This window comes from Embiotoca jacksoni, unplaced genomic scaffold (genome assembly GCF_022577435.1).
Source record: "Embiotoca jacksoni isolate LCO1_2020_lvr unplaced genomic scaffold, fEmbJac1.0.p SCAF_15, whole genome shotgun sequence".
Classification (NCBI taxonomy): domain Eukaryota; kingdom Metazoa; phylum Chordata; class Actinopteri; family Embiotocidae; genus Embiotoca; species Embiotoca jacksoni.
The window spans coordinates 3,346,326-3,372,027 of NW_027185285.1; the positions used below are offsets into that span (position 1 = coordinate 3,346,326).

At 40.4% G+C, this 25,702-nt stretch overlaps 1 protein-coding gene across 1 annotated transcript; it reads left to right on the forward strand.

Moving 5' to 3' along the window:
• Positions 1 to 143: 143 nt before the first annotated feature.
• LOC138197708 (uncharacterized) lies at positions 144 to 24,899 on the forward strand. Its single transcript, XM_069148567.1, is given in 78 exon segments — positions 144 to 183; positions 306 to 528; positions 657 to 800; positions 888 to 1,044; positions 1,182 to 1,209; positions 1,298 to 1,409; positions 1,501 to 1,593; positions 1,680 to 1,743; positions 1,885 to 1,983; positions 2,085 to 2,188; positions 2,284 to 2,422; positions 2,501 to 2,619; positions 2,722 to 2,871; positions 2,958 to 3,128; positions 3,215 to 3,521; positions 3,650 to 3,726; positions 3,812 to 3,899; positions 4,001 to 4,118; positions 4,240 to 4,363; positions 4,458 to 4,594; positions 4,730 to 4,985; positions 5,111 to 5,353; positions 5,463 to 5,639; positions 5,748 to 5,893; positions 6,018 to 6,108; positions 6,202 to 6,591; positions 6,707 to 6,833; positions 6,937 to 7,055; positions 7,215 to 7,411; positions 7,493 to 7,676; positions 7,777 to 7,942; positions 8,244 to 8,368; positions 8,486 to 8,794; positions 8,878 to 9,081; positions 9,173 to 9,298; positions 9,414 to 9,584; positions 9,666 to 9,770; positions 9,840 to 9,935; positions 10,027 to 10,158; positions 10,267 to 10,280; positions 13,993 to 14,203; positions 14,349 to 14,492; positions 14,584 to 14,740; positions 14,852 to 14,879; positions 14,972 to 15,077; positions 15,166 to 15,258; positions 15,345 to 15,408; positions 16,014 to 16,112; positions 16,207 to 16,310; positions 16,399 to 16,537; positions 16,642 to 16,760; positions 16,863 to 17,012; positions 17,107 to 17,277; positions 17,364 to 17,670; positions 18,110 to 18,183; positions 18,269 to 18,356; positions 18,449 to 18,566; positions 18,679 to 18,802; positions 18,895 to 19,031; positions 19,136 to 19,391; positions 19,517 to 19,759; positions 19,869 to 20,045; positions 20,154 to 20,299; positions 20,415 to 20,505; positions 20,599 to 20,988; positions 21,104 to 21,230; positions 21,333 to 21,451; positions 21,611 to 21,807; positions 21,891 to 22,074; positions 22,163 to 22,328; positions 22,633 to 22,757; positions 22,875 to 23,183; positions 23,268 to 23,471; positions 23,588 to 23,713; positions 23,830 to 24,000; positions 24,095 to 24,370; positions 24,459 to 24,590; positions 24,777 to 24,899. Coding segments are annotated over 77 exon segments (11,703 nt in total). The 5' UTR covers positions 144 to 183; positions 306 to 324; the 3' UTR covers positions 24,795 to 24,899.
• Positions 24,900 to 25,702: the final 803 nt, after the last annotated feature.

Consider the following 25,702-nt stretch of genomic DNA (forward strand, 5'->3'; position numbering starts at 1 on the left):
GGGCCATGAAAGTTTGCTAAAATAAGCTAAATTGTGTATAATGTGACTGGTGTTTACTGGTGTAAGTGCTAGACAGTGGAAGATATTCTGAGTTTGTGTCTTCTTCACTGATCATCTCAATCTTTATTTAAATGCACCTTTAGAGAACAACCAGTCTGGTTAACTCAGTTTGGATTAACTGAGGTAAGATTTGTCTGCAAATTACACAAACTCCATAATATCCAGATACAAGAAATGCTATTTATTTAAACTACATCACAAAGAAATATTTTTAAAGTTATTGAAACTACTTTTCCTTTTTTCAGTCTCGACTAAAGTGCCATCATGAGCACAGACGCAGAGATGGAGGCCTATGGCCCGGCGGCCATTTACCTCCGAAAAACAGAAAGGGAGAGGATTGAGGCCCAGGCCGCTCCATTCGATGCCAAAACGGCTTTCTTTGTGGTTGAGCCTGCAGAGATGTACCTCAAGGGGAAACTCACCAAAAAAGAGGGTGGCAAAGCCACAGTTGAGACACTTACCGGACAGGTAAGTGAATAAAAACTTTGTTTACAATTCTTGGAACAGTGAAATATGATACCATCCATCCTATAGAATTATTGTGATTATAAAACTATTATGTGATATATATATACTGTACTGCAATCCCTGTTTAGTCAATCACTGTAAAAGAGGACGACATCCATCCCATGAACCCTCCAAAGTACGATAAAATTGAGGACATGGCCATGATGACGCATCTCAATGAGCCAACTGTGCTGTATAACCTCAAAGAGCGTTTTTCATCATGGATGATCTACGTGAGCAACAATTTAACAATACAGTTTGCTTGTATCTGTGAAGCCTACGCATCAAGTCTGATAATGTTTCTCTCTTTGACACCACAGACCTACTCCGGCCTGTTCTGTGTCGTCGTGAACCCCTACAAGTGGCTTCCTGTGTACGATGCTCAAGTTATTAGCGCATACAGAGGCAAGAAGAGGATTGAAGCTCCACCCCACATCTTCTCCATCTCTGATAATGCCTATCAGTTCATGCTCACTGGTAAGATGTTTTTATTTGAGGACATATGAATTTACATGATACACGAAATGAGACAGCAGATATAACATGTTTTGTTTTTATCTATTTGAGCATATATGGTATTTATATTTAATTATTAAAGTATTTGTTCATTTCAGATCGTGAGAACCAATCTATCCTTATCACGTGAGTAATATATGAGTGAATATCTTTACAGTACATTCAAAGATATTAAAACAACACAAAAACTTAAGATATATCTCTCTATCCCCAGTGGAGAATCTGGTGCAGGAAAGACTGTCAACACCAAGCGTGTCATCCAGTACTTTGCAACAATTGCAGTGGCTGGATCTAAGAAGGAAGAGCAAAAAGCTAGCAAAATCAAGGTATGGTTGTCTATACTGAAACAACTGTCAGAGTACCGTCTGTAAATTCATTTTCTATAGGATACAAAATACTGAAATATGTTTTTTTTAGGGTTCGCTGGAAGATCAAATCATTGCAGCCAACCCTCTGCTGGAGGCCTACGGTAATGCCAAGACTGTGAGGAATGACAACTCCTCTCGTTTTGTAAGTGTTGAAAGGACACAAAATGAAGCTTTCTGAGTTGCATATCAATATTTAAATTGCTGTTAACTTTAACCTGATATGTTTAGGGTAAATTCATCAGAATTCACTTCGCAACCAATGGCAAACTGGCCTCAGCAGATATTGAAACATGTAAGTCATTTTCTACATTTTCAATCACGTCTGTTTTAATTTACACCTCACAATGATGATACATGTGACGAGACATTATTGCCACTGCGTGATGTCATACATGCAGCATGATGTTTTTTGACGTTGTTTTTTTGAACTCAGATCTGCTGGAGAAGTCTCGTGTCACTTTCCAGTTGTCTGCTGAGAGGAGCTACCATATCTTCTACCAGCTGATGACGGGCCACAAGCCTGAGCTCCTGGGTTTGTTTATAGACAACTTGAAACTTAAATTAATAAAAAATTTGAGCAATATCAGAGTAACATCTCATGTTTTTTTTGTTTTTTTTTGTATTCTCTTCCAGAGACTCTTCTGATCACCACTAACCCCTACGACTACCCAATGATCAGTCAGGGTGAAATCACTGTCAAAAGCATTGATGATGTGGAGGAGTTCATTGCAACTGATGTAAAGAGTCATTTCACACCTATTCTAAGGTGGCAAAAGCAAAAGGAATTCAAGACAAAATTTCCCAGATTAATTTCCTTTTATGTGTGATACAGACTGCCATTGACATCTTGGGCTTCACTGGTGAGGAGAAACAGGGCATCTACAAGCTGACTGGAGCTGTGATGCATCATGGCAACATGAAATTTAAGCAGAAGCAGCGCGAGGAGCAGGCTGAGCCTGATGGCAATGAGGGTAATTCTGAAAACAAATGCAAAATATAACTAAATGTGTTACAGTGCATTGATAGCTAAAAGTCTGTCTTTCCATCAGTGGCTGATAAAATCGCCTACCTTTTGGGCCTAAACTCTGCTGATATGCTGAAAGCTCTGTGCTACCCCAGAGTCAAAGTTGGAAATGAGATGGTGACCAAAGGTCAGACCGTCCCACAGGTAATTCAAATGAAGTCTGATCCTTGAAAATATTTGCGAGATATTTGCATTTTGACATGAGCATATTCTGAAAATTTGTTTTGCTAAAATCTCTTCTCTTAGGTCATGAATTCTGTCAATGCTCTGTGCAAGTCTATCTATGAGAAAATGTTCTTGTGGATGGTCATCCGTATCAATGAGATGCTGGACACCAAGCAGCCAAGGAATTTCTTCATTGGAGTGTTGGATATCGCAGGTTTTGAGATCTTTGATGTGAGTCAAATTTTTAAAGATGTCAGTTGTGATTATATATAAACACATAATGCTCAATAAACTAATGATCTATATCTGTATTACAGTACAACAGCTTGGAGCAACTGTGCATCAATTTCACCAATGAGAAACTGCAACAGTTCTTCAACCACACCATGTTTGTCCTGGAGCAAGAGGAGTACAAGAAAGAGGGCATTGAGTGGGCGTTCATTGACTTCGGTATGGACTTGGCTGCCTGCATTGAGCTTATCGAGAAGGTGTGTAACCAAATAACTTCTTGATTCATGTGAAAACGATTGCTGCTGCAGGTTCATTTTTAACATAAATTATAAATCCTTCCCAGCCACTGGGCATCTTCTCCATCCTTGAAGAGGAGTGCATGTTCCCCAAGGCCTCAGACACAACTTTCAAGAACAAGCTGCATGATCAGCATCTTGGCAAGACCAAGGCCTTTGAGAAGCCAAAGCCTGGAAAGGGCAAAGCTGAGGCTCACTTCTCCTTGGTTCACTATGCTGGTACAGTGGACTACAATATCACTGGCTGGCTGGAAAAGAACAAGGACCCACTGAATGACTCAGTTATTCAGCTCTACCAGAAGTCTGGAAACAAACTTCTTCTTCTTCTGTATGCATCCCATTCAGCAACTGACGGTAAGGATTAGTCCAAACTGGTGATGTGATTAATTATGTTACTCAGTTAAAATATGCAGTTATTATGTGGATATAAACCTCAGCATGTAAAACAAATGACTTAATTGAAACTTTACTTTGAAAAACAGATGCTGCTGGTGGTGGTGCCAAGAAGGGTGGCAAGAAGAAGGGTGGCTCCTTCCAGACTGTGTCTGCTCTGTTCAGAGTATGTATTGCTTCATTATTGAATAACAATCATACACACATTGTGAAACTATGTTGACCAATTTTCTCATGATGCTGCTCAACAGGAGAACTTGGGCAAGCTGATGACCAACTTGAGGAGCACTCATCCTCACTTTGTCCGTTGCCTGATTCCCAATGAATCAAAAACGCCTGGTAAGAAGTTTGTAATCCACATTTTCTGCATTTTAAAGTAAAAAAAAGAAGAAAGTAGAAGAAATAAATATTTTTAACAATGCACTTTTGGTAATATGCAGGTCTTATGGAGAACTTCCTGGTCATCCACCAGCTGAGGTGTAACGGTGTGCTGGAGGGCATCAGAATCTGCAGAAAGGGCTTCCCCAGCAGAGTCCTCTACGCTGACTTCAAGCAGAGGTGAGAATAATTTTCAGTTTATGTGTAATAAATGCAATTGATTTCACTTGAATGACTATAATGGAGAATACCAGCCTAAAAGTTGAAATTACTTCAAGTAAAACCATAATTTATCTTGCAGATACAAAGTATTGAATGCCAGTGTCATCCCTGAGGGACAGTTCATTGACAACAAGAAGGCTTCAGAGAAGCTGCTGGGCTCCATTGATGTGGACCACACTCAGTACAAGTTTGGACACACTAAGGTGCATTTCAACAATATCAATGCATTTCTCATATACAAATGTACTGTCGTATCATTTTGAACTGATGACTAATACACTTCATCTGACAACATAGGTGTTCTTCAAAGCTGGTCTGCTGGGTACCCTTGAAGAGATGAGAGATGAGAAACTGGCCACTCTGGTTACCATGACTCAGGCTCTCGGCAGAGGATATGTCATGAGGAAGGTGTTTATTAAGATGATGGAGAGGAGGTAGGATTTTCTCCTCTAAACTGTACTGTTCAGTAATAAAGTTTATATTCTGTATACTGTTGTTCAATTGTTATCGTCAGCAATTCCACAAAACCACATCAATAGAAATGACATGTTATCGCTCACTTTTTTCAGAGATGCCATCTTCACCATCCAGTACAATGTCCGTTCATTCATGAATGTGAAGAACTGGCCATGGATGAATCTGTACTTCAAGATCAAGCCTCTTTTGAAGAGTGCTGAGACTGAGAAGGAGCTGCAGTCGATGAAGGAGAACTATGACAAGATGAAGACAGACTTGGCTACTGCTCTGGCCAAGAAAAAGGACCTGGAGGAGAAGATGGTTTCCCTCCTGCAGGAGAAGAATGACCTGCAACTCCAAGTGGCTTCAGTAAGTTGGAAACAAAAGCAAGTTTGACTGTAACACATCTGTACTTCTCCTATTGGACACTATTGCTCACATTTTCCAACATATAGGTGATAAATAAAGAGCGAATATTGTTGTCCCAACAATAGGAAGCTGAGAATCTCGGTGATGCTGAGGAGAGGTGTGAGGGGCTCATTAAGAGCAAGATCCAGCTCGAGGCCAAACTCAAAGAGACAACTGAGAGACTGGAGGATGAAGAGGAAATCAATGCTGAGCTGACTGCCAAGAAGAGGAAGTTGGAGGATGAATGTTCTGAGCTGAAGAAGGACATTGATGACTTGGAGCTCACCTTGGCTAAAGTGGAGAAGGAGAAACATGCCACAGAAAACAAGGTTTACTTCATTTTGACTATCTTTTCAATGCAACTTAGACATGTGATGTTATTCCCCTTTACTTCATTTCATATTTGGGCGGGGGATTGAACTGTTCATGTAATTTCAGGTGAAAAACCTGACGGAGGAGATGGCATCTCAAGATGAGTCGATTGCCAAGTTAACCAAGGAGAAGAAAGCTCTCCAAGAGGCCCATCAGCAAACACTGGATGACCTCCAGGCAGAGGAAGACAAAGTCAACACTCTGACCAAGGCCAAGACAAAGCTGGAACAGCAAGTGGACGATGTAAGAAAACAATAATTATGATGTTGTTATATTGGGTTTTTTTGAATGGTTGTTGGTATTTAAGGTTTGTCTTTCAAATCCCTCAAATCAACAATTACTGCTTTATAGCTTGAGGGCTCACTGGAGCAAGAGAAGAAGCTCCGTATGGACCTTGAGAGAGCCAAGAGGAAGCTGGAAGGAGATCTGAAACTGGCCCAGGAATCCATAATGGATCTGGAGAATGACAAGCAGCAATCTGACGAGAAAATCAAGAAGTGTGTTGTTATTTTTTATTATCTTTAATCCTTAGTGTTTTTGTCTGTGCCATAATAAAACATAATATTCTCGATTCAGCTGAATTTACAAATGTCAAAATTGTCTTCTGTTCTGTGTTTCCAGGAAGGACTTTGAAATCAGCCAGCTGCTCAGCAAGATTGAGGATGAACAGTCTCTTAGTGCTCAGCTTCAAAAGAAGATCAAGGAACTCCAGGTAAAACTATTTCACGTGAATATTAAACTCAGATATTCTTCGACAACATGTTCAAGTTTTAAGTCTTCTTGATGTTAACATCATTAAATCAAGGCTCGTATTGAGGAGCTGGAAGAGGAGATTGAGGCTGAGAGGGCTGCTCGGGCTAAGGTTGAGAAGCAGAGAGCTGATCTCTCCAGGGAGCTTGAGGAGATCAGTGAGAGGCTTGAAGAAGCTGGTGGAGCAACAGCTGTTCAGATTGAGATGAACAAGAAGCGTGAGGCTGAGTTCCAGAAGATGCGTCGGGACCTTGAAGAATCAACTCTGCAGCATGAATCTACTGCAGCAGCTCTCCGCAAGAAGCAGGCTGACACTGTTGCAGAGCTGGGAGAGCAGATCGACAACCTCCAGCGCGTCAAGCAGAAGCTGGAGAAGGAGAAGAGTGAGTTCAAGATGGAGATTGATGACCTCTCCAGCAACATGGAGTCTGTTGCTAAATCAAAGGTGAGTGATTGGTTAGCCTTTCACTCTGCTCAGAAATTCAACTGTAACTGATAAATATACCAGTAGCTTTAAACTTATAGAAATGCACAACGTAAACAACATTTTGTTGCTGTAGGGCAACCTGGAGAAAATGTGCCGAACTCTTGAGGACCAGCTGAGTGAGCTCAAAGCCAAAAATGACGAGAACGTTCGCCAGCTGAATGACATTAATGGACAGAAGGCGAGATTACTGACAGAGAATGGTGAGTCAGCTGTGCTCTTTAATTGAAACACATCTTCAATGAAAATATACCCATTTAACAAAAAATTATACTCACAATGATGTCTAAAAACTTTGTTACGTAGGTGAGTTTTCACGCCAGATGGAGGAGAAGGAAGCTCTTGTTTCTCAGCTGACCAGAGGCAAGCAGGCCTTCACTCAGCAGATTGAGGAGCTCAAGAGGCACGTTGAGGAGGAAGTGAAGGTATGAAAAGTCTCCTTTTATATCATTACACTATTTAAGTAGATGCAACATAAAAAGATATTAAACGATCAGTTAAACTACTTATCCACCCAGAATTTGGATGTAAAACAGATAAGCTCAATGGAAATGTCAATCTGACATGGAGTATGTGTTCAACAGGCAAAGAACGCCCTGGCCCACGGTGTTCAGTCAGCTCGCCATGACTGTGATCTGCTCCGAGAGCAGTTTGAGGAGGAGCAGGAGGCCAAGGCTGAGCTGCAGAGAGGAATGTCCAAGGCCAACAGTGAGGTGGCTCAATGGAGAGCCAAATATGAGACTGATGCTATCCAGCGCACTGAGGAGCTGGAGGAGGCCAAGTAAGTAACTAATTTTATTGTTTAAAATGGTTTTCATTTCAATTGTTTGCTTTGAAACAATTAAAAATATCTTAAACACAGGAAAAAGCTTGCCCAGCGCCTGCAGGATGCTGAGGAATCCATCGAGGCTGTTAACTCCAAGTGTGCCTCTTTGGAGAAGACCAAGCAGAGGCTGCAGAGTGAAGTGGAAGACCTCATGATTGATGTGGAGAGAGCTAACGGTCTGGCTGCCAACCTCGACAAGAAGCAGAGGAACTTTGATAAGGTACATTGTTTAACAGGGATTCAAAACCAGTTTTATCTGAAGAAACACATACCTACAGTGTATTAGTAAGAAACTATTGAATTATCCTACATGAATCTAGGTCCTGGCAGAATGGAAACAGAAGTATGAGGAGGGTCAGGCAGAGCTGGAAGGAGCCCAGAAGGAGGCTCGCTCTCTCAGCACTGAGCTGTTCAAAATGAAGAACTCCTACGAGGAGTCACTGGATCAGCTGGAAACCATGAAGAGAGAGAACAAGAACCTGCAGCGTATGTCAATCTTATTCAATTTAAAAATCTAACTTGTATGGGTTATGCTCTGACTTTTACAAGAGTAATTAGTGAACCTTGGTCAAGTTACAAGCTCTGTTGCCTAAAAACTGTATAATTGCTGAAAAGCATTCCAATTTCAGGAGGTAGTCAGACCTTTTAATTTGACTGTTGCCTGCTCGGAACCTGAAGGGGAATTGTTCCTTTTGAAAAATCCTACTTTAATTTTTACAAGCAATATAATCCTGACTGTCTTGAGGACAAATGTAAACTACATTTTCATCTTTTTTTTGTCATATAGAGGAGATCTCAGATCTGACTGAGCAGATTGGTGAGATTGGAAAGAGCATCCATGAGCTGGAGAAAGCCAAGAAGACTGTGGAGACTGAGAAGTCTGAAATTCAGACAGCACTGGAGGAAGCTGAGGTAATATATTTCAACATGACAGAAACCAGTTCTGTTTGAACTAAATCAGTTGAATTAACTGTCGATAAGTATTCATTCAAGTGACTTTTTAACATGATTGTTTAAAACTATTTAAAGGGCACTCTTGAGCATGAGGAGTCCAAGATTCTGCGTATTCAGCTTGAGCTCAACCAGGTCAAAGGTGAGGTTGATAGAAAGCTGGCGGAGAAGGACGAGGAGATGGAGCAGATCAAGAGGAACAGTCAGAGGGTGATTGAATCCATGCAGAGCACTCTTGATTCTGAGGTCAGGAGCAGGAACGATGCCCTGAGAGTCAAGAAGAAGATGGAGGGAGACCTGAATGAGATGGAGATTCAGCTGAGCCATGCCAACAGGCAGGCTGCTGAGGCCCAGAAACAACTGAGGAATGTCCAGGGACAGCTTAAGGTGAGTTTTTCTTGACTGCTACATGAAAAGAACACACTGAGGAGCAAAGACAGTTAATTCCTTTTTATCCTCTTTGTTGTTAGGATGCCCAACTGCACCTTGATGATGCTATCAGAGGACAGGAAGACATGAAGGAGCAGGCTGCCATGGTGGAGCGCAGAAATGGTCTGATGTTGGCCGAGATTGAGGAGCTGAGAGCCGCTCTGGAGCAGACAGAGAGAGGACGCAAGGTGGCTGAGCAGGAGTTGATTGATGCCAGTGAGCGTGTCGGACTGCTTCACTCTCAGGTTGGTTTTCATTAATTCACAAGATCTGTGCTCCAGCAAAGCTGTAAGACACATGCCCTTAAAATACTCTCTTATCTCGCTCAATATTCAGAACACCAGTCTTATCAACACCAAGAAGAAGCTGGAGTCTGACCTCATCCAGGTTCAGGGTGAGGTGGATGATATTGTTCAGGAAGCAAGAAATGCTGAGGAGAAGGCCAAAAAGGCCATCACTGATGTGAGTTCATGTCTCTCACTCTTCTATTTTGTTGATTTGGTCATTTCCATGCAGTGATAATGTTACATATATATTAAATATTATAAATTAAATAGAGAGCATGTCATCATTATAGGCTGCCATGATGGCTGAGGAGCTGAAGAAGGAGCAGGACACCAGCGCTCACTTGGAGAGGATGAAGAAGAATCTGGAGGTCACAGTCAAAGACCTGCAGCACCGTCTGGATGAGGCTGAGAACCTCGCCATGAAGGGTGGCAAGAAGCAGCTCCAGAAACTGGAGTCCAGGGTATGATTTGTACATGTATGTGTATTATGGTTGAGAATACTTAAAGTATTACTCATTGCTCATATGTGTTGTATCTCACAGGTACGTGAACTGGAGTCTGAGGTTGAAGCCGAGCAGAGACGCGGAGCTGATGCTGTTAAAGGAGTCCGCAAATATGAGAGGAGAGTGAAGGAGCTGACCTACCAGGTAATTTATTGTTAAAACGATCTAATGTCTTGTCTGTTTTCTTAGACTTACAATCATTTATTTGTGTAGACTGAGGAGGACAAGAAGAATGTAAACAGACTTCAGGATCTGGTGGACAAACTGCAGCTCAAAGTGAAGACTTACAAGAGACAGGCTGAGGAGGCTGTAAGTCAATGAGAGATCAATTATAGTTGGATTCATAATATCACCATTTAATATCTGTAACTATGTCAATAAAACCGTACACCCTTCACAGGAGGAACAGGCCAACACTCATCTGTCTAGGCACAGGAAGGCCCAGCATGAGCTGGAGGAAGCTCAGGAGCGCGCTGACATTGCTGAGTCCCAGGTCAACAAGCTGAGAGTCAAGAGCCGTGATGCTGGAAAGGTAACTTTATTATATGGATTTTGATGATGACAGTATCAGCCTCTTAGATTCCTAAATTTTATTTTTTTTATTTTATTACTGATTGATCTTCCCCGTCTTTTTCTTTAGTCTGCGTCTGCTGAGTAAAAGTCATCATTCTGCTGAGGCCTTTCAACAGAGTTCATAAAATATGAACTCGTGGTTAAGTTGACTGACATTTCAATAAAGATGATTATTGGCATCACTATCCTGAATCCTGTCACTTTTTCTAATTACTAACAATTAGTTCAAAACTAGGTAGAGCCGTTAGCAATGCTGTAATGTCTTGTAGTGCAGTACAAAATGTCTTTCTCAAATGTTTGTAAGTAAAAGTTGATAAATTTGATGCTACTTTTGAAAACATAGTTTCCACAGTAGTGTAATAGTTTGAAAAAATGTCAAAAAAGGAGGGAATGAAGCAAGGGCAGCCAAGTAGAAGTTACAATGGACCGGGAAATGTGAAGCAGATTCTGGTCTTGCTCCCTGAGACCCACTGCTACGAGCTCCGTACAAAGTATTTTGGCGCCCAGCTCAGTTTTTAATCAGTTAAATTCAGTTTATGGCTGTTTATATAGATATTAAATGTGTATGCTCAGCTAAAATGTGTATTTTTACACCCTGAGTGAATTAGTTCACACAAAAATTAGATCACATGATCAGATTTTGTCTTGCACTGTTGGTAGATTGTTACTTTGTATTACATTTCAATTTCAAACATTATTACAGATGCCTCTCTAACACTCAGAAACTAAATTTACCAAAACCATCATACAAGATTATGACAATTTTTTTTTTCTAATATAAAGGATAAAGAACAACAGAAAAAAACTGTGGCTTGTTTTTCTCACATGAATACAGTGAGGGAATCACATTCTGCTGAGGAGACAAAAATGGCACTGGCCTCCCCTGCATCCATGCAATGCTCTATTTGGGATGTCATAAGTAACAGTCGGTTGCCAAGTCATGCAAATCTTTGCACTATGTCTCCTAGAAGAAATTAAAGCTTGACTTGGAATCTTGGAGCAGAATGAGGTCTGCACTCAAGCTTTTGATGACCCTTGATCCTCTAGCCCTGTGGCCTTATATGTGAAGGGTACTTGGATTTCACATCCCTTTTGTATCCTCCTGAAGGGAATATATAGTGTCATGGTGACAGGGAAAAAGGCCTGTGTCAAGTAGCAAAGGAAATCAACACCACCCATTTACCAAGGTGGATTCCTTTCTGTAATCCAAATGTCAAAGGAACAACATAAATAAATCCTGTGTCCAAGTAACGATTACGCTTTACCCAAATAGGATTTCAATTTGATGAGCATCCAGGTCAAATAAAGGAATAAAGCTTGTGGAACAGTCTCCACTCTGTGTCTCTCCTTTTTTCTCTTGCACGCACGCACACACACTGATGTACCAGTACCCAAAGCACAACATATTTTAAAGAAATTTCATTTTGAGTCCATAGCCTGATGTACTGTATCAGCAACAGAGAAGCCACTGCATAAGGAGGGATAGGGATCGGTCACTTGGGCATTTTAAGTCCTCACATTATTTGCTCAAATCCATGTTTTCTGAGAGCCAACTCAAAAATAGTCAACAAAGTGAAGAAAACTGTTAACCTACTTTTTTTCCTCCATGTTATCCCAATTTGACTAAAAAAATATCATAACAGACATAAAAGGTTCGTCAGGACCCTTGAATCAAGCGTCTTTAATAGATGCTACATCCTCTCAGATGTAGTGGGTGGATGAGGTTCATTTTGCCTCGTGTGCAACTTATTTTGGGCCTGATCTCACAAGTTGCCAACTGTTTTCATGTCCATACAGGGAGTCATATAATTGCCCAATGAACTTATATGGATAATATCATATCATTTTATTAAAGGAATATGAGATGTGCAAGTGTTCTGTAACTGTAGACCACAAACATTTGGGGGCATTTCCAAAACTAAGCTTCATACATGCATCTGACATTTCCCATTAAAAACATGAATGTGATGTCATCCCTATTAATAGGATGCTTTGATTTAGATTTGTAAGGTTCAATTAGTGCACAACTTTAGACTTTGGATATAGATTGCAAATTGTTGCTCAGGTCTTATTAACATACTTATTATACACTTTTATGAGCACAATGCTGGTTTTGCTACACCTACTATTATTATTATTTTTAGGAAATATTATGAATTATGTTTACATTTCCCCCCTGGAACCTAGTCAAACGTATTTTACTAATTTATATTTGACATTAATATTATTATTTCATGATAATGACTTGAAAAATCTCTCAGATTAGTGTCATTTAAGGGTTAACTTTCTATCATTTTAGAAATCTCAAATGTGCAAATGTCCTGCAACTGAATACCAGCGGTATTTGGAAGACTCAAAACCCAAACCCCCACCGAAGGTGTCCACGATTTAAAAAAAACCCTATTTTGTTCATGTTCACTACACGTTTTAACTCCTAAATCAAGTTCTATATTTATTGGAATCATACACAAACCACATTCTGCACTGTTGAATTAATGAATTAACATGACCATCACTTCTATGCCTGCACTTGGACACAGTGGAGGACCAAATTATAGAGCAGGAAGCTTGTAACTCAATACGATTATCTGAAGCAGCAATACACAAGCACCTCAGTCTTTTACTCTAAGTGATTGCACATTGCTGCCTTAAGCAGACGATTAAGCCTTGGTTTATTAAAATGTTTTTAGAACGTTATGTGTGTGAGTGCATTTTAGCGAGTGTTTTCTCTGCTCTGAGAATCCTCTTTTGTTTCAGTAGAATGACTGTTAACAAACAATTAACCTACCGGTGCAAGCATAAACTTATTTTCCAATTTACCACCCATCTCCATGTTTGTCATCAAATCATTTGATACAACATCATAATGGATCCTGCTTTTTTTTTTATTATTATTTTTTAGGTACAAATAATTATGCATATCATTTCTTAAACATCACTGCCACCAAATAAGCAACAGGATGAGAATGACCATGACCAAACCGAGCGAGGGACTACTGCTGACCGTGCACTCCCACCTTCTATAAAAGAGGCAGCTCTGGACTTCTGCATTAGTTGATAGGCTCCCATCACCGGTGAGTGCAATCACTGTGAACTCAGTTTGTGCTTGTATTACCTGGTAAATTTAATGCTGCTCGTTACTTTTGCATGTTATTTAAAAAATGTTGGTTTGGTCACCTCATTTCAGATAACAATGAGGTGAAATATATTGCCATATCAAAGTACTTTTGAGAGGAGTTGTACCAAAAAAAATGTCACAATTTTGGAGTAAATCAATTTTGTCAGGGAAATCACATAATTAACCAGGTTTTGTTGACTTTCAGTTCACTTACTGTCTCATCATATTCCAAATAAGGTTATTATTAATAACATTGGTAAGTTTGTGGTTGAAGTGGTGGAGTAGCATAACCTTTTAATGACTTAGTTGAATACAGTTGCAATTTATTAGTTAATTGAAAAGACATTTTACAGTTTCATCTTTTCAAAAATCATCTGCTGCTGTCAAACGACCAAAATTCTGCAGCTAAAATCAAAAAACAAAAAATAAACTGGAAAAATATACATCAATTCAGTGACTGTAAATATGTTCATTCATTTTTTAAAGCATCTTGGGACTCCCACAGAGAGTGAACTACCCAGTCTTTTTTTGGAACGAGCGGAGGTAATAAAAAAAAGAAAGGTCACCAAGAAAAACATAAAATTCGTAGCTATTGCTACATAGCAATAGCTACATCATGTTGATATGTTAACACTATTGTGGACTCCTTTGAACTCTTTTCAGTCTGGACTGAAGTGCCATCATGAGCACAGACGCGGAGATGGAGCAGTATGGCATGGCGGCCATTTACCTCCGGAAGCCAGCAAAGGAGAGGATTGAGGCCCAGGCTGCTCCATTTGATGCTAAAACAGCTTTTTTTGTGGCTGAGCCTGAAGAGATGTACCTCAAAGGTAAACTGGTGAAGTTGGAGGGGGGCAAAGCCACAGTTGAGACAGAGGGAGGAAAGGTAGGTGAAGAATCATATGATATTAACTATTTTTCATATAATTTACACAGCTGTTTTACTCAAAGACTTTAACTTTAAAAGTTGATGTCGTCTAATTGATAACATCTTCATAAAACAAAACCTTTGATCTCTATGTCCTATTCAGTCATTCACTGTAAAAGAGGAAGACATCCATCCCAGGAACCCTCCAAAGTACGATAAGATGGAGGACATGGCCATGATGACCCACCTCAATGAGCCAGCTGTGCTGTATAACCTCAAAGAGCGTTATGCATCATGGATGATCTACGTAAGTTTTAAATTTGCTTGAATGTGAGTGCAATGTGAATATCACGTGAATCTCAATCTGTTCAAATATAATTTGTTCTCTGCTATTACAGACCTACTCTGGGTTGTTCTGCGTTGTCGTGAATCCCTACAAGTGGCTTCCTGTGTATGATGAGGCATGTGTAAATGGATACAGAGGCAAGAAGAGGATTGAGGCTCCACCCCACATCTTCTCCATCTCTGACAATGGCTATCAGTTCATGCTCACTGGTAAGATCAAAGTTCCGCACGTTAGAAAAAGCCAGAATGAATTTGAGTATGAGCTTGTTGGAAGAACCATGAAACCAGAACTCATGTGAAGCATAAATATTTGTATTGCAGATCGTGAGAACCAGTCTATCCTGATTACGTGAGTAAATATAACACAAACTATTAACCGACAGTTTTATCAACTTTATGATAATGAAACAGAATATTGAAAATGTGTCTCTTATACCCCAGTGGAGAATCCGGTGCTGGAAAGACTGTCAACACCAAGCGTGTCATCCAGTACTTTGCAACAATTGCAGCTCTTAGTGGTAAGAAGGAGCAAAGTAGCAAAATACAGGTAAGATTATTAGAGAATAAAAATGTTTGTCGGAAAAAAAAATATATTTTTCATGCATGGATCCTTTAACTACAATCTTCTTTTGCAGGGTTCCCTTGAGGACCAGATTGTTGCAGCCAACCCTCTGCTAGAGGCCTACGGTAATGCCAAGACTGTGAGGAATGACAACTCCTCTCGTTTTGTAAGTGTTGAAAGGGCACAAAATGAAGCTTTCTGAGTTGCATATCAATATTTAAAATGCTGTTAACTTAAACCTGATATGTTTAGGGTAAATTCATCAGAATTCACTTCGCAACCACTGGCAAACTGGCCTCAGCAGATATTGAAACATGTAAGTCATTTTCTACATTTTCAATCACGTTTGTTTTAATTTACAACTCACAATGATGATTCAACTGCGGCATACATTTCTGGTTATCCTAAATATATACAGTGCATGCAGAGGGAAACTTAGGCCTAAAGTAAAGCCTGTCATTGGCATTATGGATGGTAGAAAAATTTCAGCATTTGCGGAATAACTTTTTTTTAACAGTTTATTTATTCAAAAGTGGTTGTGTTTGAACATTAGGTTGGGCACGGTGCAGCTGAAGTTTAGGATTGACATGTTTATGCTTACATAGCACAAATACAGGAGTTCAGTTTTGAGGACAATTTATTTATGTTGTGGTGAAGCATATGCATGAGTATAGTGTGGCTGAAGCAAAAGTAACATATGAGAAGGTGACTAGCAAGTGATATAGATAGAGGCACAGTAACTGACTGCCATCAGCTCTTCCTGCCATCATGCAGCTGGATTAGAATAGGTGGATAAGTAATTGATATCACTGCAGTCATTAGTAAGCCAATAAAATCATAAAAAGATGGTGAACACACTGGAGTTAATTTGAAACAGTTACGTTGCGGTACCACAATTTTATACTAATTTGTTTGTCCTAGATCTGCTGGAGAAGTCTCGTGTCACTTTCCAGTTGTCTGCTGAGAGGAGCTACCATATCTTCTACCAGCTGATGACGGGCCACAAGCAAGAGCTCCTGGGTTTGTTTATAGACAACTTAAAACTTAAATGAATTAAAAATTGGAGAAATATCAGAGTAACATCTCATGTATTTTTTTTTTTATTCTCCTCCAGAGGCTCTTCTGATCACCACTAACCCCTATGACTACCCAATGATCAGTCAGGGTGAAATCACTGTCAAAAGCATTGATGATGTGGAGGAGTTCATTGCAACTGATGTAAAAGAGTCATTTCACTTTTGTTTGGATACTTAGACTTAAAATAAATCCCCTTTTTAAAATATAAGTTAATTTCTTTCCTGTGCAGACTGCCATTGACATCTTGGGCTTCACTGCTGATGAAAAGATAAGCATCTTCAAGCTGACTGGAGCTGTGGTTCATCATGGCAGCATGAAATTCAAGCAGAAGCAGCGCGAGGAGCAGGCTGAGCCTGATGGCAGTGAAGGTAATTCTATAAAATAGTATCATTTTCATAGAGCAGGTTTTGTACTGTGGAAAATACTTCTGATGTTAAAGGGTTTCAATACATATTTAATTTCTTTCCATCAGTGGCTGATAAAATCGCCTACCTTTTGGGCCTGAACTCTGCTGACATGCTGAAAGCTCTGTGCTACCCCAGAGTCAAAGTTGGAAATGAGATGGTCACCAAAGGTCAGACCGTCCCACAGGTAATTCAAATAAAATTTGATCCTTGAAAACGTTTGCGAGATATTTGCATTTTGACATGAACATATTCTGAAAAATGTTTTTGCTAAAATCTCTTCTCTTAGGTCAACAATGCTGTCAGTGCTCTGTGCAAGTCTATCTATGAGAAAATGTTCTTGTGGATGGTCATCCGTATCAATGAGATGCTGGCCACCAAGCAGCCAAGGAATTTCTTCATTGGGGTGTTGGATATCGCTGGTTTTGAGATCTTTGATGTGAGTCAAATTTTTAAAGATGTCAGTTGTGATTATATATAAACACATAATGCTCAATAAACTAATTATCTATATATCTATATCTGTATTACAGTTCAACAGCTTGGAGCAACTGTGCATCAACTTCACCAATGAGAAACTGCAACAGTTCTTCAACCACACCATGTTTGTCCTGGAGCAAGAGGAGTACAAGAAAGAGGGCATTGAGTGGGCGTTCATTGACTTCGGTATGGACTTGGCTGCCTGCATTGAGCTTATCGAGAAGGTGTGTAACCAAATAACTTCTTGATTCATGTGAAAATGATTGCTTCTGCAGGTTCATTTTTAACATAAATTGTAAATCTTTCCCAGCCACTGGGCATCTTCTCCATCCTTGAAGAGGAGTGCATGTTCCCCAAGGCCTCAGACACAACTTTCAAGAACAAGCTGCATGATCAGCATCTTGGCAAGACCAAGGCCTTTGAGAAGCCAAAGCCTGGAAAGGGCAAAGCTGAGGCTCACTTCTCCTTGGTTCACTATGCTGGTACAGTGGACTACAATATCAATGGCTGGCTGGAAAAGAACAAGGACCCACTGAACGACTCAGTTATTCAGCTCTACCAGAAGTCTGCAAACAAACTGATGTGCTTACTGTATGGAGCCCATGGTGCACCTGAGGGTAAGAAATAAGAATGAGCAGGAAAACTTTAATATCCAGTACAGATTCCATCATTTTAGTAAAACATTGTATGGCTACTGAACACAGATATCGATATTGTAAGAAATAATGTTTATTTTTAGCAAGAATTTTTCTGCAGATAACCAACTTTAGTATTTTATATTAATGGTGCAAGATAGAGAGCAACATGGTTAAAGTAGCTACATCTGTTTTGTAAACTATGACGATAAAAGTGCAGTTTGTGATATTAGATGAGGTCAGGTGTAGTTACACGTATGAAACTCTGCCTGTTATACTTGGTTCAGGCCTGGAAAGAAGTTGGTAATACATTCATTCATTGGGAAGTTTAAACTTTCCACAAAAAAGACCAAGAGATGTGTGTAACATTATTTACTCACTGATTATTCCTTTTACCAATTTAAAATTTTCTGGAGAACAGAGGCTGCTGCTGGTGGCAAGAAGGGTGGCAAGAAGAAGGGTGGCTCCTTCCAGACTGTGTCTGCTCTGTTCAGAGTATGTATTGTTTCCTTTTTGCATAACAATTATAAACACATCTTGACATAATGTTGACCAATTTTCTCATGATGCTGCTCAACAGGAGAACTTGGGCAAGCTGATGACCAACTTGAGGAGCACTCATCCTCACTTTGTCCGATGCCTAATTCCTAATGAATCAAAAACGCCTGGTAAGAAGTTTGTAATCCACTTTTCAGCATTTTAAAGTAAAAAAACAAAAAAGAAGAATTATTTTTAACAATGCACTTTTGATAATATGTAGGTCTTATGGAGAACTTCCTGGTCATCCACCAGCTGAGGTGTAACGGTGTGCTGGAGGGCATCAGAATCTGCAGAAAGGGCTTCCCCAGCAGAGTCCTCTATGGTGACTTCAAGCAGAGGTGACAGCAGTTTTAATTATAAAAAGTAAAGATGATTTCAAAGGTACTGTGATGGTAAACACCAGGAAAAGATGGGAGGAAAATATAACAAAACATATCATTTATCTTGCAGATACAAAGTATTGAATGCCAGTGTCATCCCTGATGGACAGTTCATTGACAACAAGAAGGCTTCAGAGAAGCTGCTGGGCTCCATTGATGTGGACCACACTCAGTACAAGTTTGGACACACTAAGGTGCATTTTGACGATATCAATGTTTGTCATATACAAATGTACTGTCGTATCAATTTGAACTGATGACTAATATACTTCATCTGACAACATAGGTGTTCTTCAAAGCTGGTCTGCTGGGTACCCTTGAGGAGATGAGAGATGAGAAACTGGCCATTCTGGTGACCATGACTCAGGCTCTCTGCAGAGGATATGTCATGAGGAAGGTGTTTGTGAAGATGATGGAGAGGAGGTAGGACTATCATCAAAATATGCACATAACTGTTCTGTTTTACATCACCCTATTATTGTAAAATTAACATTTTGTTCATGAAATGCTTCTTTTTTTTTTCCCAGAGAATCCATCTACACCATCCAGTACAATGTCCGTTCATTCATGAATGTGAAGAATTGGCCATGGATGAATCTGTACTTCAAGATCAAGCCTCTTTTGAAGAGTGCTGAGACTGAGAAGGAGCTGCAGTCAATGAAGGAGAACTATGACAAGATGAAGACAGACTTGGCTACTGCTCTGGCCAAGAAAAAGGACCTGGAGGAGAAGATGGTTTCCATCCTGCAGGAGAAGAATGACCTAATACTCCAAGTGTCTGCAGTAAGTTGGAAACAAGAGCGAGTTTGACTGTAACACATCTGTACTTATCCTATTGGACACTATTGCTCACATTTTCCAACATATAGGTGATAAATAAAGAGCTCATATTGTTGTCTCAAAAATAGGAAGCTGAGCATCTCGATGATGCTGAGGAGAGGTGTGAGGGGCTCATTAAGAGCAAGATCCAGCTCGAGGCCAAACTCAAAGAGACAACTGAGAGACTGGAGGATGAAGAGGAAATCAATGCTGAGCTGACTGCCAAGAAGAGGAAGTTGGAGGATGAATGTTCTGAGCTGAAGAAGGACATTGATGACTTGGAGCTCACCTTGGCTAAAGTGGAGAAGGAGAAACATGCCACAGAAAACAAGGTTTACTTCATTTTGACTATCTTTTCAATGCAACTTAGACATGTGATGTTATTCCCCTTTACTTCATTTCATATTTGGGCGGGGGATTGAACTGCTCACATAATTTCAGGTGAAAAACCTGACGGAGGAGATGGCATCTCAAGATGAGTCGATTGCCAAGTTAACCAAGGAGAAGAAAGCTCTCCAAGAGGCCCATCAGCAAACACTGGATGACCTCCAGGCAGAGGAAGACAAAGTCAACACTCTGACCAAGGCCAAGACAAAGCTGGAACAGCAAGTGGACGATGTAAGAAAACAATAATTATGATGTTGTTATATTGGGTTTTTTTGAATGGTTGTTGGTATTTAAGGTTTGTCTTTCAAATCCCTCAAATCAACAATTACTGCTTTATAGCTTGAGGGCTCACTGGAGCAAGAGAAGAAGCTCCGTATGGACCTTGAGAGAGCCAAGAGGAAGCTGGAAGGAGATCTGAAACTGGCTCAGGAATCCATAATGGATCTGGAGAATGACAAGCAGCAATCTGACGAGAAAATCAAGAAGTGTGTTGTTGTTTTTTAAATTATCTTTTTTTTGTCTGTGCCATAACAAAACATAATATTCCCAGTTCAACTAAACTTACAAATGTGAAAATTGTCTTCTGTTCTGTGTTTCCAGGAAGGACTTTGAAATCAGCCAGCTGCTCAGCAAGATTGAGGATGAACAGTCTCTTAGTGCTCAGCTTCAGAAGAAGATCAAGGAACTCCAGGTAAAACTATTTCACGTGAATATTAAACTCAGATATTCTTCAACAACATGTTCAAGTTTTAAGTTTTCTTGATGTTAACATCATTAAATCAAGGCTCGTGTTGAGGAGCTGGAAGAGGAGATTGAGGCTGAGAGGGCTGCTCGGGCTAAGGTTGAGAAGCAGAGAGCTGATCTCTCCAGAGAGCTTGAGGAGATCAGTGAGAGGCTTGAGGAAGCTGGTGGAGCAACAGCTGCTCAGATTGAGATGAACAAGAAGCGTGAGGCTGAGTTCCAGAAGATGCGTCGGGACCTTGAAGAATCAACTCTGCAGCATGAATCTACTGCAGCAGCTCTCCGCAAGAAGCAGGCTGACACTGTTGCAGAGCTGGGAGAGCAGATCGACAACCTCCAGCGCGTCAAGCAGAAGCTGGAGAAGGAGAAGAGTGAGTTCAAGATGGAGATTGATGACCTCTCCAGCAACATGGAGTCTGTTGCTAAATCAAAGGTGAGTGATTGGTTAGCCTTTCACTCTGCTCAGAAATTCAACTGTAACTGATAAATATACCAGTAGCTTTAAACTTATAGAAATGCACAACGTAAACAACATTTTGTTGCTGTAGGGCAACCTGGAGAAAATGTGCCGAACTCTTGAGGACCAGCTGAGTGAGCTCAAAGCCAAAAATGACGAGAACGTTCGCCAGCTGAATGACATTAATGGACAGAAGGCGAGATTACTGACAGAGAATGGTGAGTCAGCTGTGCTCTTTAATTGAAACACATCTTCAATGAAAATATACCCATTTAACAAAAAATTATACTCACAATGATGTCTAAAACTTTGTTACGCAGGTGAGTTTTCACGCCAGTTGGAGGAGAAGGAAGCTCTTGTTTCTCAGCTGACCAGAGGCAAGCAGGCCTTCACTCAGCAGATTGAGGAGCTCAAGAGGCTCGTTGAGGAGGAAGTGAAGGTATGAAAAGTCTCCTTTTATATCATTACACTATTTAAGTAGATGCAACATAAAAAGATATTAAACGATCACTTAAACTACTTATCCATCCAGCATTTGGATGTAAAACAGATAAGCTCAATGGAAATGTCCATCTGACATGGAATATGTGCTCAACAGGCAAAGAACGCCCTGGCCCACGGTGTTCAGTCAGCTCGCCATGACTGTGATCTGCTCCGAGAGCAGTTTGAGGAGGAGCAGGAGGCCAAGGCTGAGCTGCAGAGAGGAATGTCCAAGGCCAACAGTGAGGTGGCTCAGTGGAGAGCCAAATATGAGACTGATGCTATCCAGCGCACTGAGGAGCTGGAGGAGGCCAAGTAAGTAACTACAATTTTATTGTTTAAAATGGTTTTCATTTCAATTGTTTGCTTTGAAATGATTAAAAATGTCTTAAACACAGGAAAAAGCTTGCCCAGCGCCTGCAGGATGCTGAGGAATCCATCGAGGCTGTGAACTCCAAGTGTGCCTCTTTGGAGAAGACCAAGCAGAGGCTGCAGAGTGAAGTGGAAGACCTCATGATTGATGTGGAGAGAGCTAACGGTCTGGCTGCCAACCTCGACAAGAAGCAGAGGAACTTTGATAAGGTATAAGTTGTTAAAGCGGAAAACAAAACATGGCTCAACACAGGACCAGGCCAGTCCCAAACAAAATGTTCCATCGATATATTTCTAGGTCCTGTCAGAATGGAAACAGAAGTATGAGGAGGGTCAGGCAGAGCTGGAAGGAGCCCAGAAGGAGGCTCGCTCTCTCAGCACTGAGCTGTTCAAGATGAAGAACTCCTACGAGGAGTCACTGGATCAGCTGGAAACCATGAAGAGAGAGAACAAGAACCTGCAGCGTATGTCAATCTTATTCAAGTAAAAAAATCTAACTTGTATGGGTTATGCTTTGACTTTTACAAGGGTAGTTAATGAACCTTGGTCAAGTTACAAGCTCCGTTGCCTAAAAACTGTATAATTGCTGAAACGCCAATTTCAATTTCAGGAGGTAGTCAGACCTTTTAAATTTGACTGTTGCCTGCTCGGAACCTGAAGGGGAATTATTCCTTTTGAAATTTCCTACCATAAGTTTTACAAACAATGTAATCCTTACTGTCTTGAGGACAGATATGAATTACATTTTCATCTTCTTTTGTCATATAGAGGAGATCTCAGATCTGACTGAGCAGATCGGTGAGACTGGAAAGAGCATCCATGAGCTGGAGAAAGCCAAGAAGACTGTGGAGACTGAGAAGTCTGAAATTCAGACAGCACTGGAGGAAGCTGAGGTAATATATTTCAACATGACAGAAACCAGTTCTGTTTGAACTAAATCAGTTGAATTAACTGTAGTTAAGTATCCATTCCAGTGACTTTTTAACATGATTGTTTAAAACTATTTAAAGGGCACTCTTGAGCATGAGGAGGCCAAGATTCTGCGTGTTCAGCTTGAGCTCAACCAGATCAAAGGTGAGGTTGATAGAAAGCTGGCGGAGAAGGACGAGGAGATGGAGCAGATCAAGAGGAACAGCCAGAGGGTGATTGACTCCATGCAGAGCACTCTTGATTCTGAGGTCAGGAGCAGGAACGATGCCCTGAGAGTCAAGAAGAAGATGGAGGGAGACCTGAATGAGATGGAGATTCAGCTGAGCCATGCCAACAGGCAGGCTGCTGAGGCCCAGAAACAACTGAGGAATGTCCAGGGACAGCTTAAGGTAAGTTTTGCATAATTGCTTAGTTCAAAAAGACAAGTAAAAAGAGTAAAGAAGGCTTATTGTTTTGTTTACTATTTATCTTAGGATGCCCAACTGCACCTTGATGATGCTGTCAGAGGACAGGAAGACATGAAGGAGCAGGTTGCCATGGTGGAGCGCAGAAATGGTCTGATGTTGGCCGAGATTGAGGAGCTGAGAGCCGCTCTGGAGCAGACAGAGAGAGGACGCAAGGTGGCTGAGCAGGAGTTGGTTGATGCCAGTGAGCGTGTCGGACTGCTTCACTCTCAGGTTGGTTTTCATTAATTCACAAGATCTGTCTTTGCAGTTAATAAGCATACGGATTGGATTTATTTTACATGACAAATAAATATATAAAATGCATTGTGTCTTTTTTCAAAATTCAGAACACCAGTCTTATCAACACCAAGAAGAAGCTGGAGTCTGACCTCATCCAGGTTCAGGGTGAGGTGGATGATACTGTTCAGGAAGCAAGAAACGCTGAAGAGAAGGCCAAAAAGGCCATCACTGATGTGAGATTATTTTAATGAGCCTTGTTTTCAATGCTAGTTCACCAAATTCTTATTTATGTATAATCATGAATGCCAAGAATGGTAAAATCATATTTTAAACCTGCCCAACATTTCAGGCTGCCATGATGGCTGAGGAGCTGAAGAAGGAGCAGGACACCAGCGCTCACCTGGAGAGGATGAAGAAGAATCTGGAGGTCACAGTCAAAGACCTGCAGCACCGTCTGGATGAGGCTGAGAACCTCGCCATGAAGGGTGGCAAGAAGCAGCTCCAGAAACTGGAGTCCAGGGTATGAACTGTATATATCTATAGATATATATAGAGAGAAGTTTTAGGAAGCACCTTTCTCAATACCAAAATCTCTATTCATCATCATGTTTCAGGTACGTGAACTGGAGTCTGAGGTTGAAGCCGAGCAGAGACGCGGAGCTGATGCTGTTAAAGGAGTCCGCAAATATGAGAGGAGAGTGAAGGAGCTGACCTACCAGGTAAATAACTTCACTAAGAATACACCTTTCTGTGAATTACTTGTTTTCTTTTACTCAAATCTTTCATCTGTGTAGACTGAGGAGGACAAGAAGAATGTGAACAGACTTCAGGATCTGGTGGACAAGCTGCAGCTCAAAGTGAAGGCTTACAAGAGACAGGCTGAGGAGGCGGTAAGTGAATATTTTATGACCCGTCTTTTAATTCTGAATGCCAACAGAAACGTCCTTGTAACTAAGTACAATTCCAATCCCTTTACAGGAGGAGCAGGCCAACACTCATCTGTCTAGGCACAGGAAGGCCCAGCATGAGCTGGAGGAAGCTCAGGAGCGCGCTGACATTGCTGAGTCCCAGGTCAACAAGCTGAGAGTCAAGAGCCGTGATGCTGGAAAGGTAATTCAGATGATCACATTCTACACAAATCGACACTTTGGTTTATCGGTTCTTCATACAATTCTTCAATTACTCTGTATTGTAAGAGTAGATACTTATGTAACTTATGAATGTGCATAACTACATGTGATATTTACATGTTGGCAATATGTGCTGGATAATTGTATTTTTCTTGCTTTTTTCCAGTCTGAAAGTGCTGAGTAAGAGACAACATCCTTTGGGAACCTTTCGACAGAGCTCATAAAATATGAACAAGCTGTTGAATTGTGTTCTTACGCTGTAATAATTCAATAAACTGTTACATCATTATTTTATTATGTTTACTCTTTATTATTTACTAGCTTATATAGAAAAGTCACATTTGGGAGGACAGTTTTCCACAAGTTCAGTGACGCTTCATAAGTTAACTTAGCGAGCAGGGTGGAGAACTGTTCCAGCTCATTAACATCTTTCTTTCCTCAAAATAATTATGATTAATACCCAGATGACAAAGTCCAAATAAGTCTGGAAGGAACTTCTATTTAGCGTTCCCTCAGATTTGGGCATGAGTGCTAGCAGTCTGCTCTGGCTTCAACTATGAAGACACCACATTTTACAGAATAGAAATTAAGGCATCATTTGACTTCAAATGTAATATAATGGCCAAAATTTACCATTCAGAACCACAATTAATTCTCATATAAGCTACACAAAAGATTTTTTAAAAAAAGAAAAGAATCTGAACACTTTTCACCAAACCATACGTAAAAATGCTTTCAGCATTCTGCATAGCACTGATTGAGTATTACACCAATGGATAATGAATGTTTTTAATTAATTCCTAGAATGGAATATCATCATATACAATAGAGAAGATCAAACTTTTATTTAAGAATACATTTGCTTGAAATTGAGTGGTCTAGATGGATCCACAAAGATGATCTATTGTGGTGCCCAAAGATGTCATAAATTCATATTGTAATGTATCAGTTACATTAGAAACTACACTGTACAAAAGGGCACCATTTAGAGTCCTTGGTTGAAAGTTCTTCTTGTGCAAAACATGAGCATAAACTGAATGGTAGCACATACTGCAAATCACAGTATGACTGAAATAAGTAATCTTTAATAGG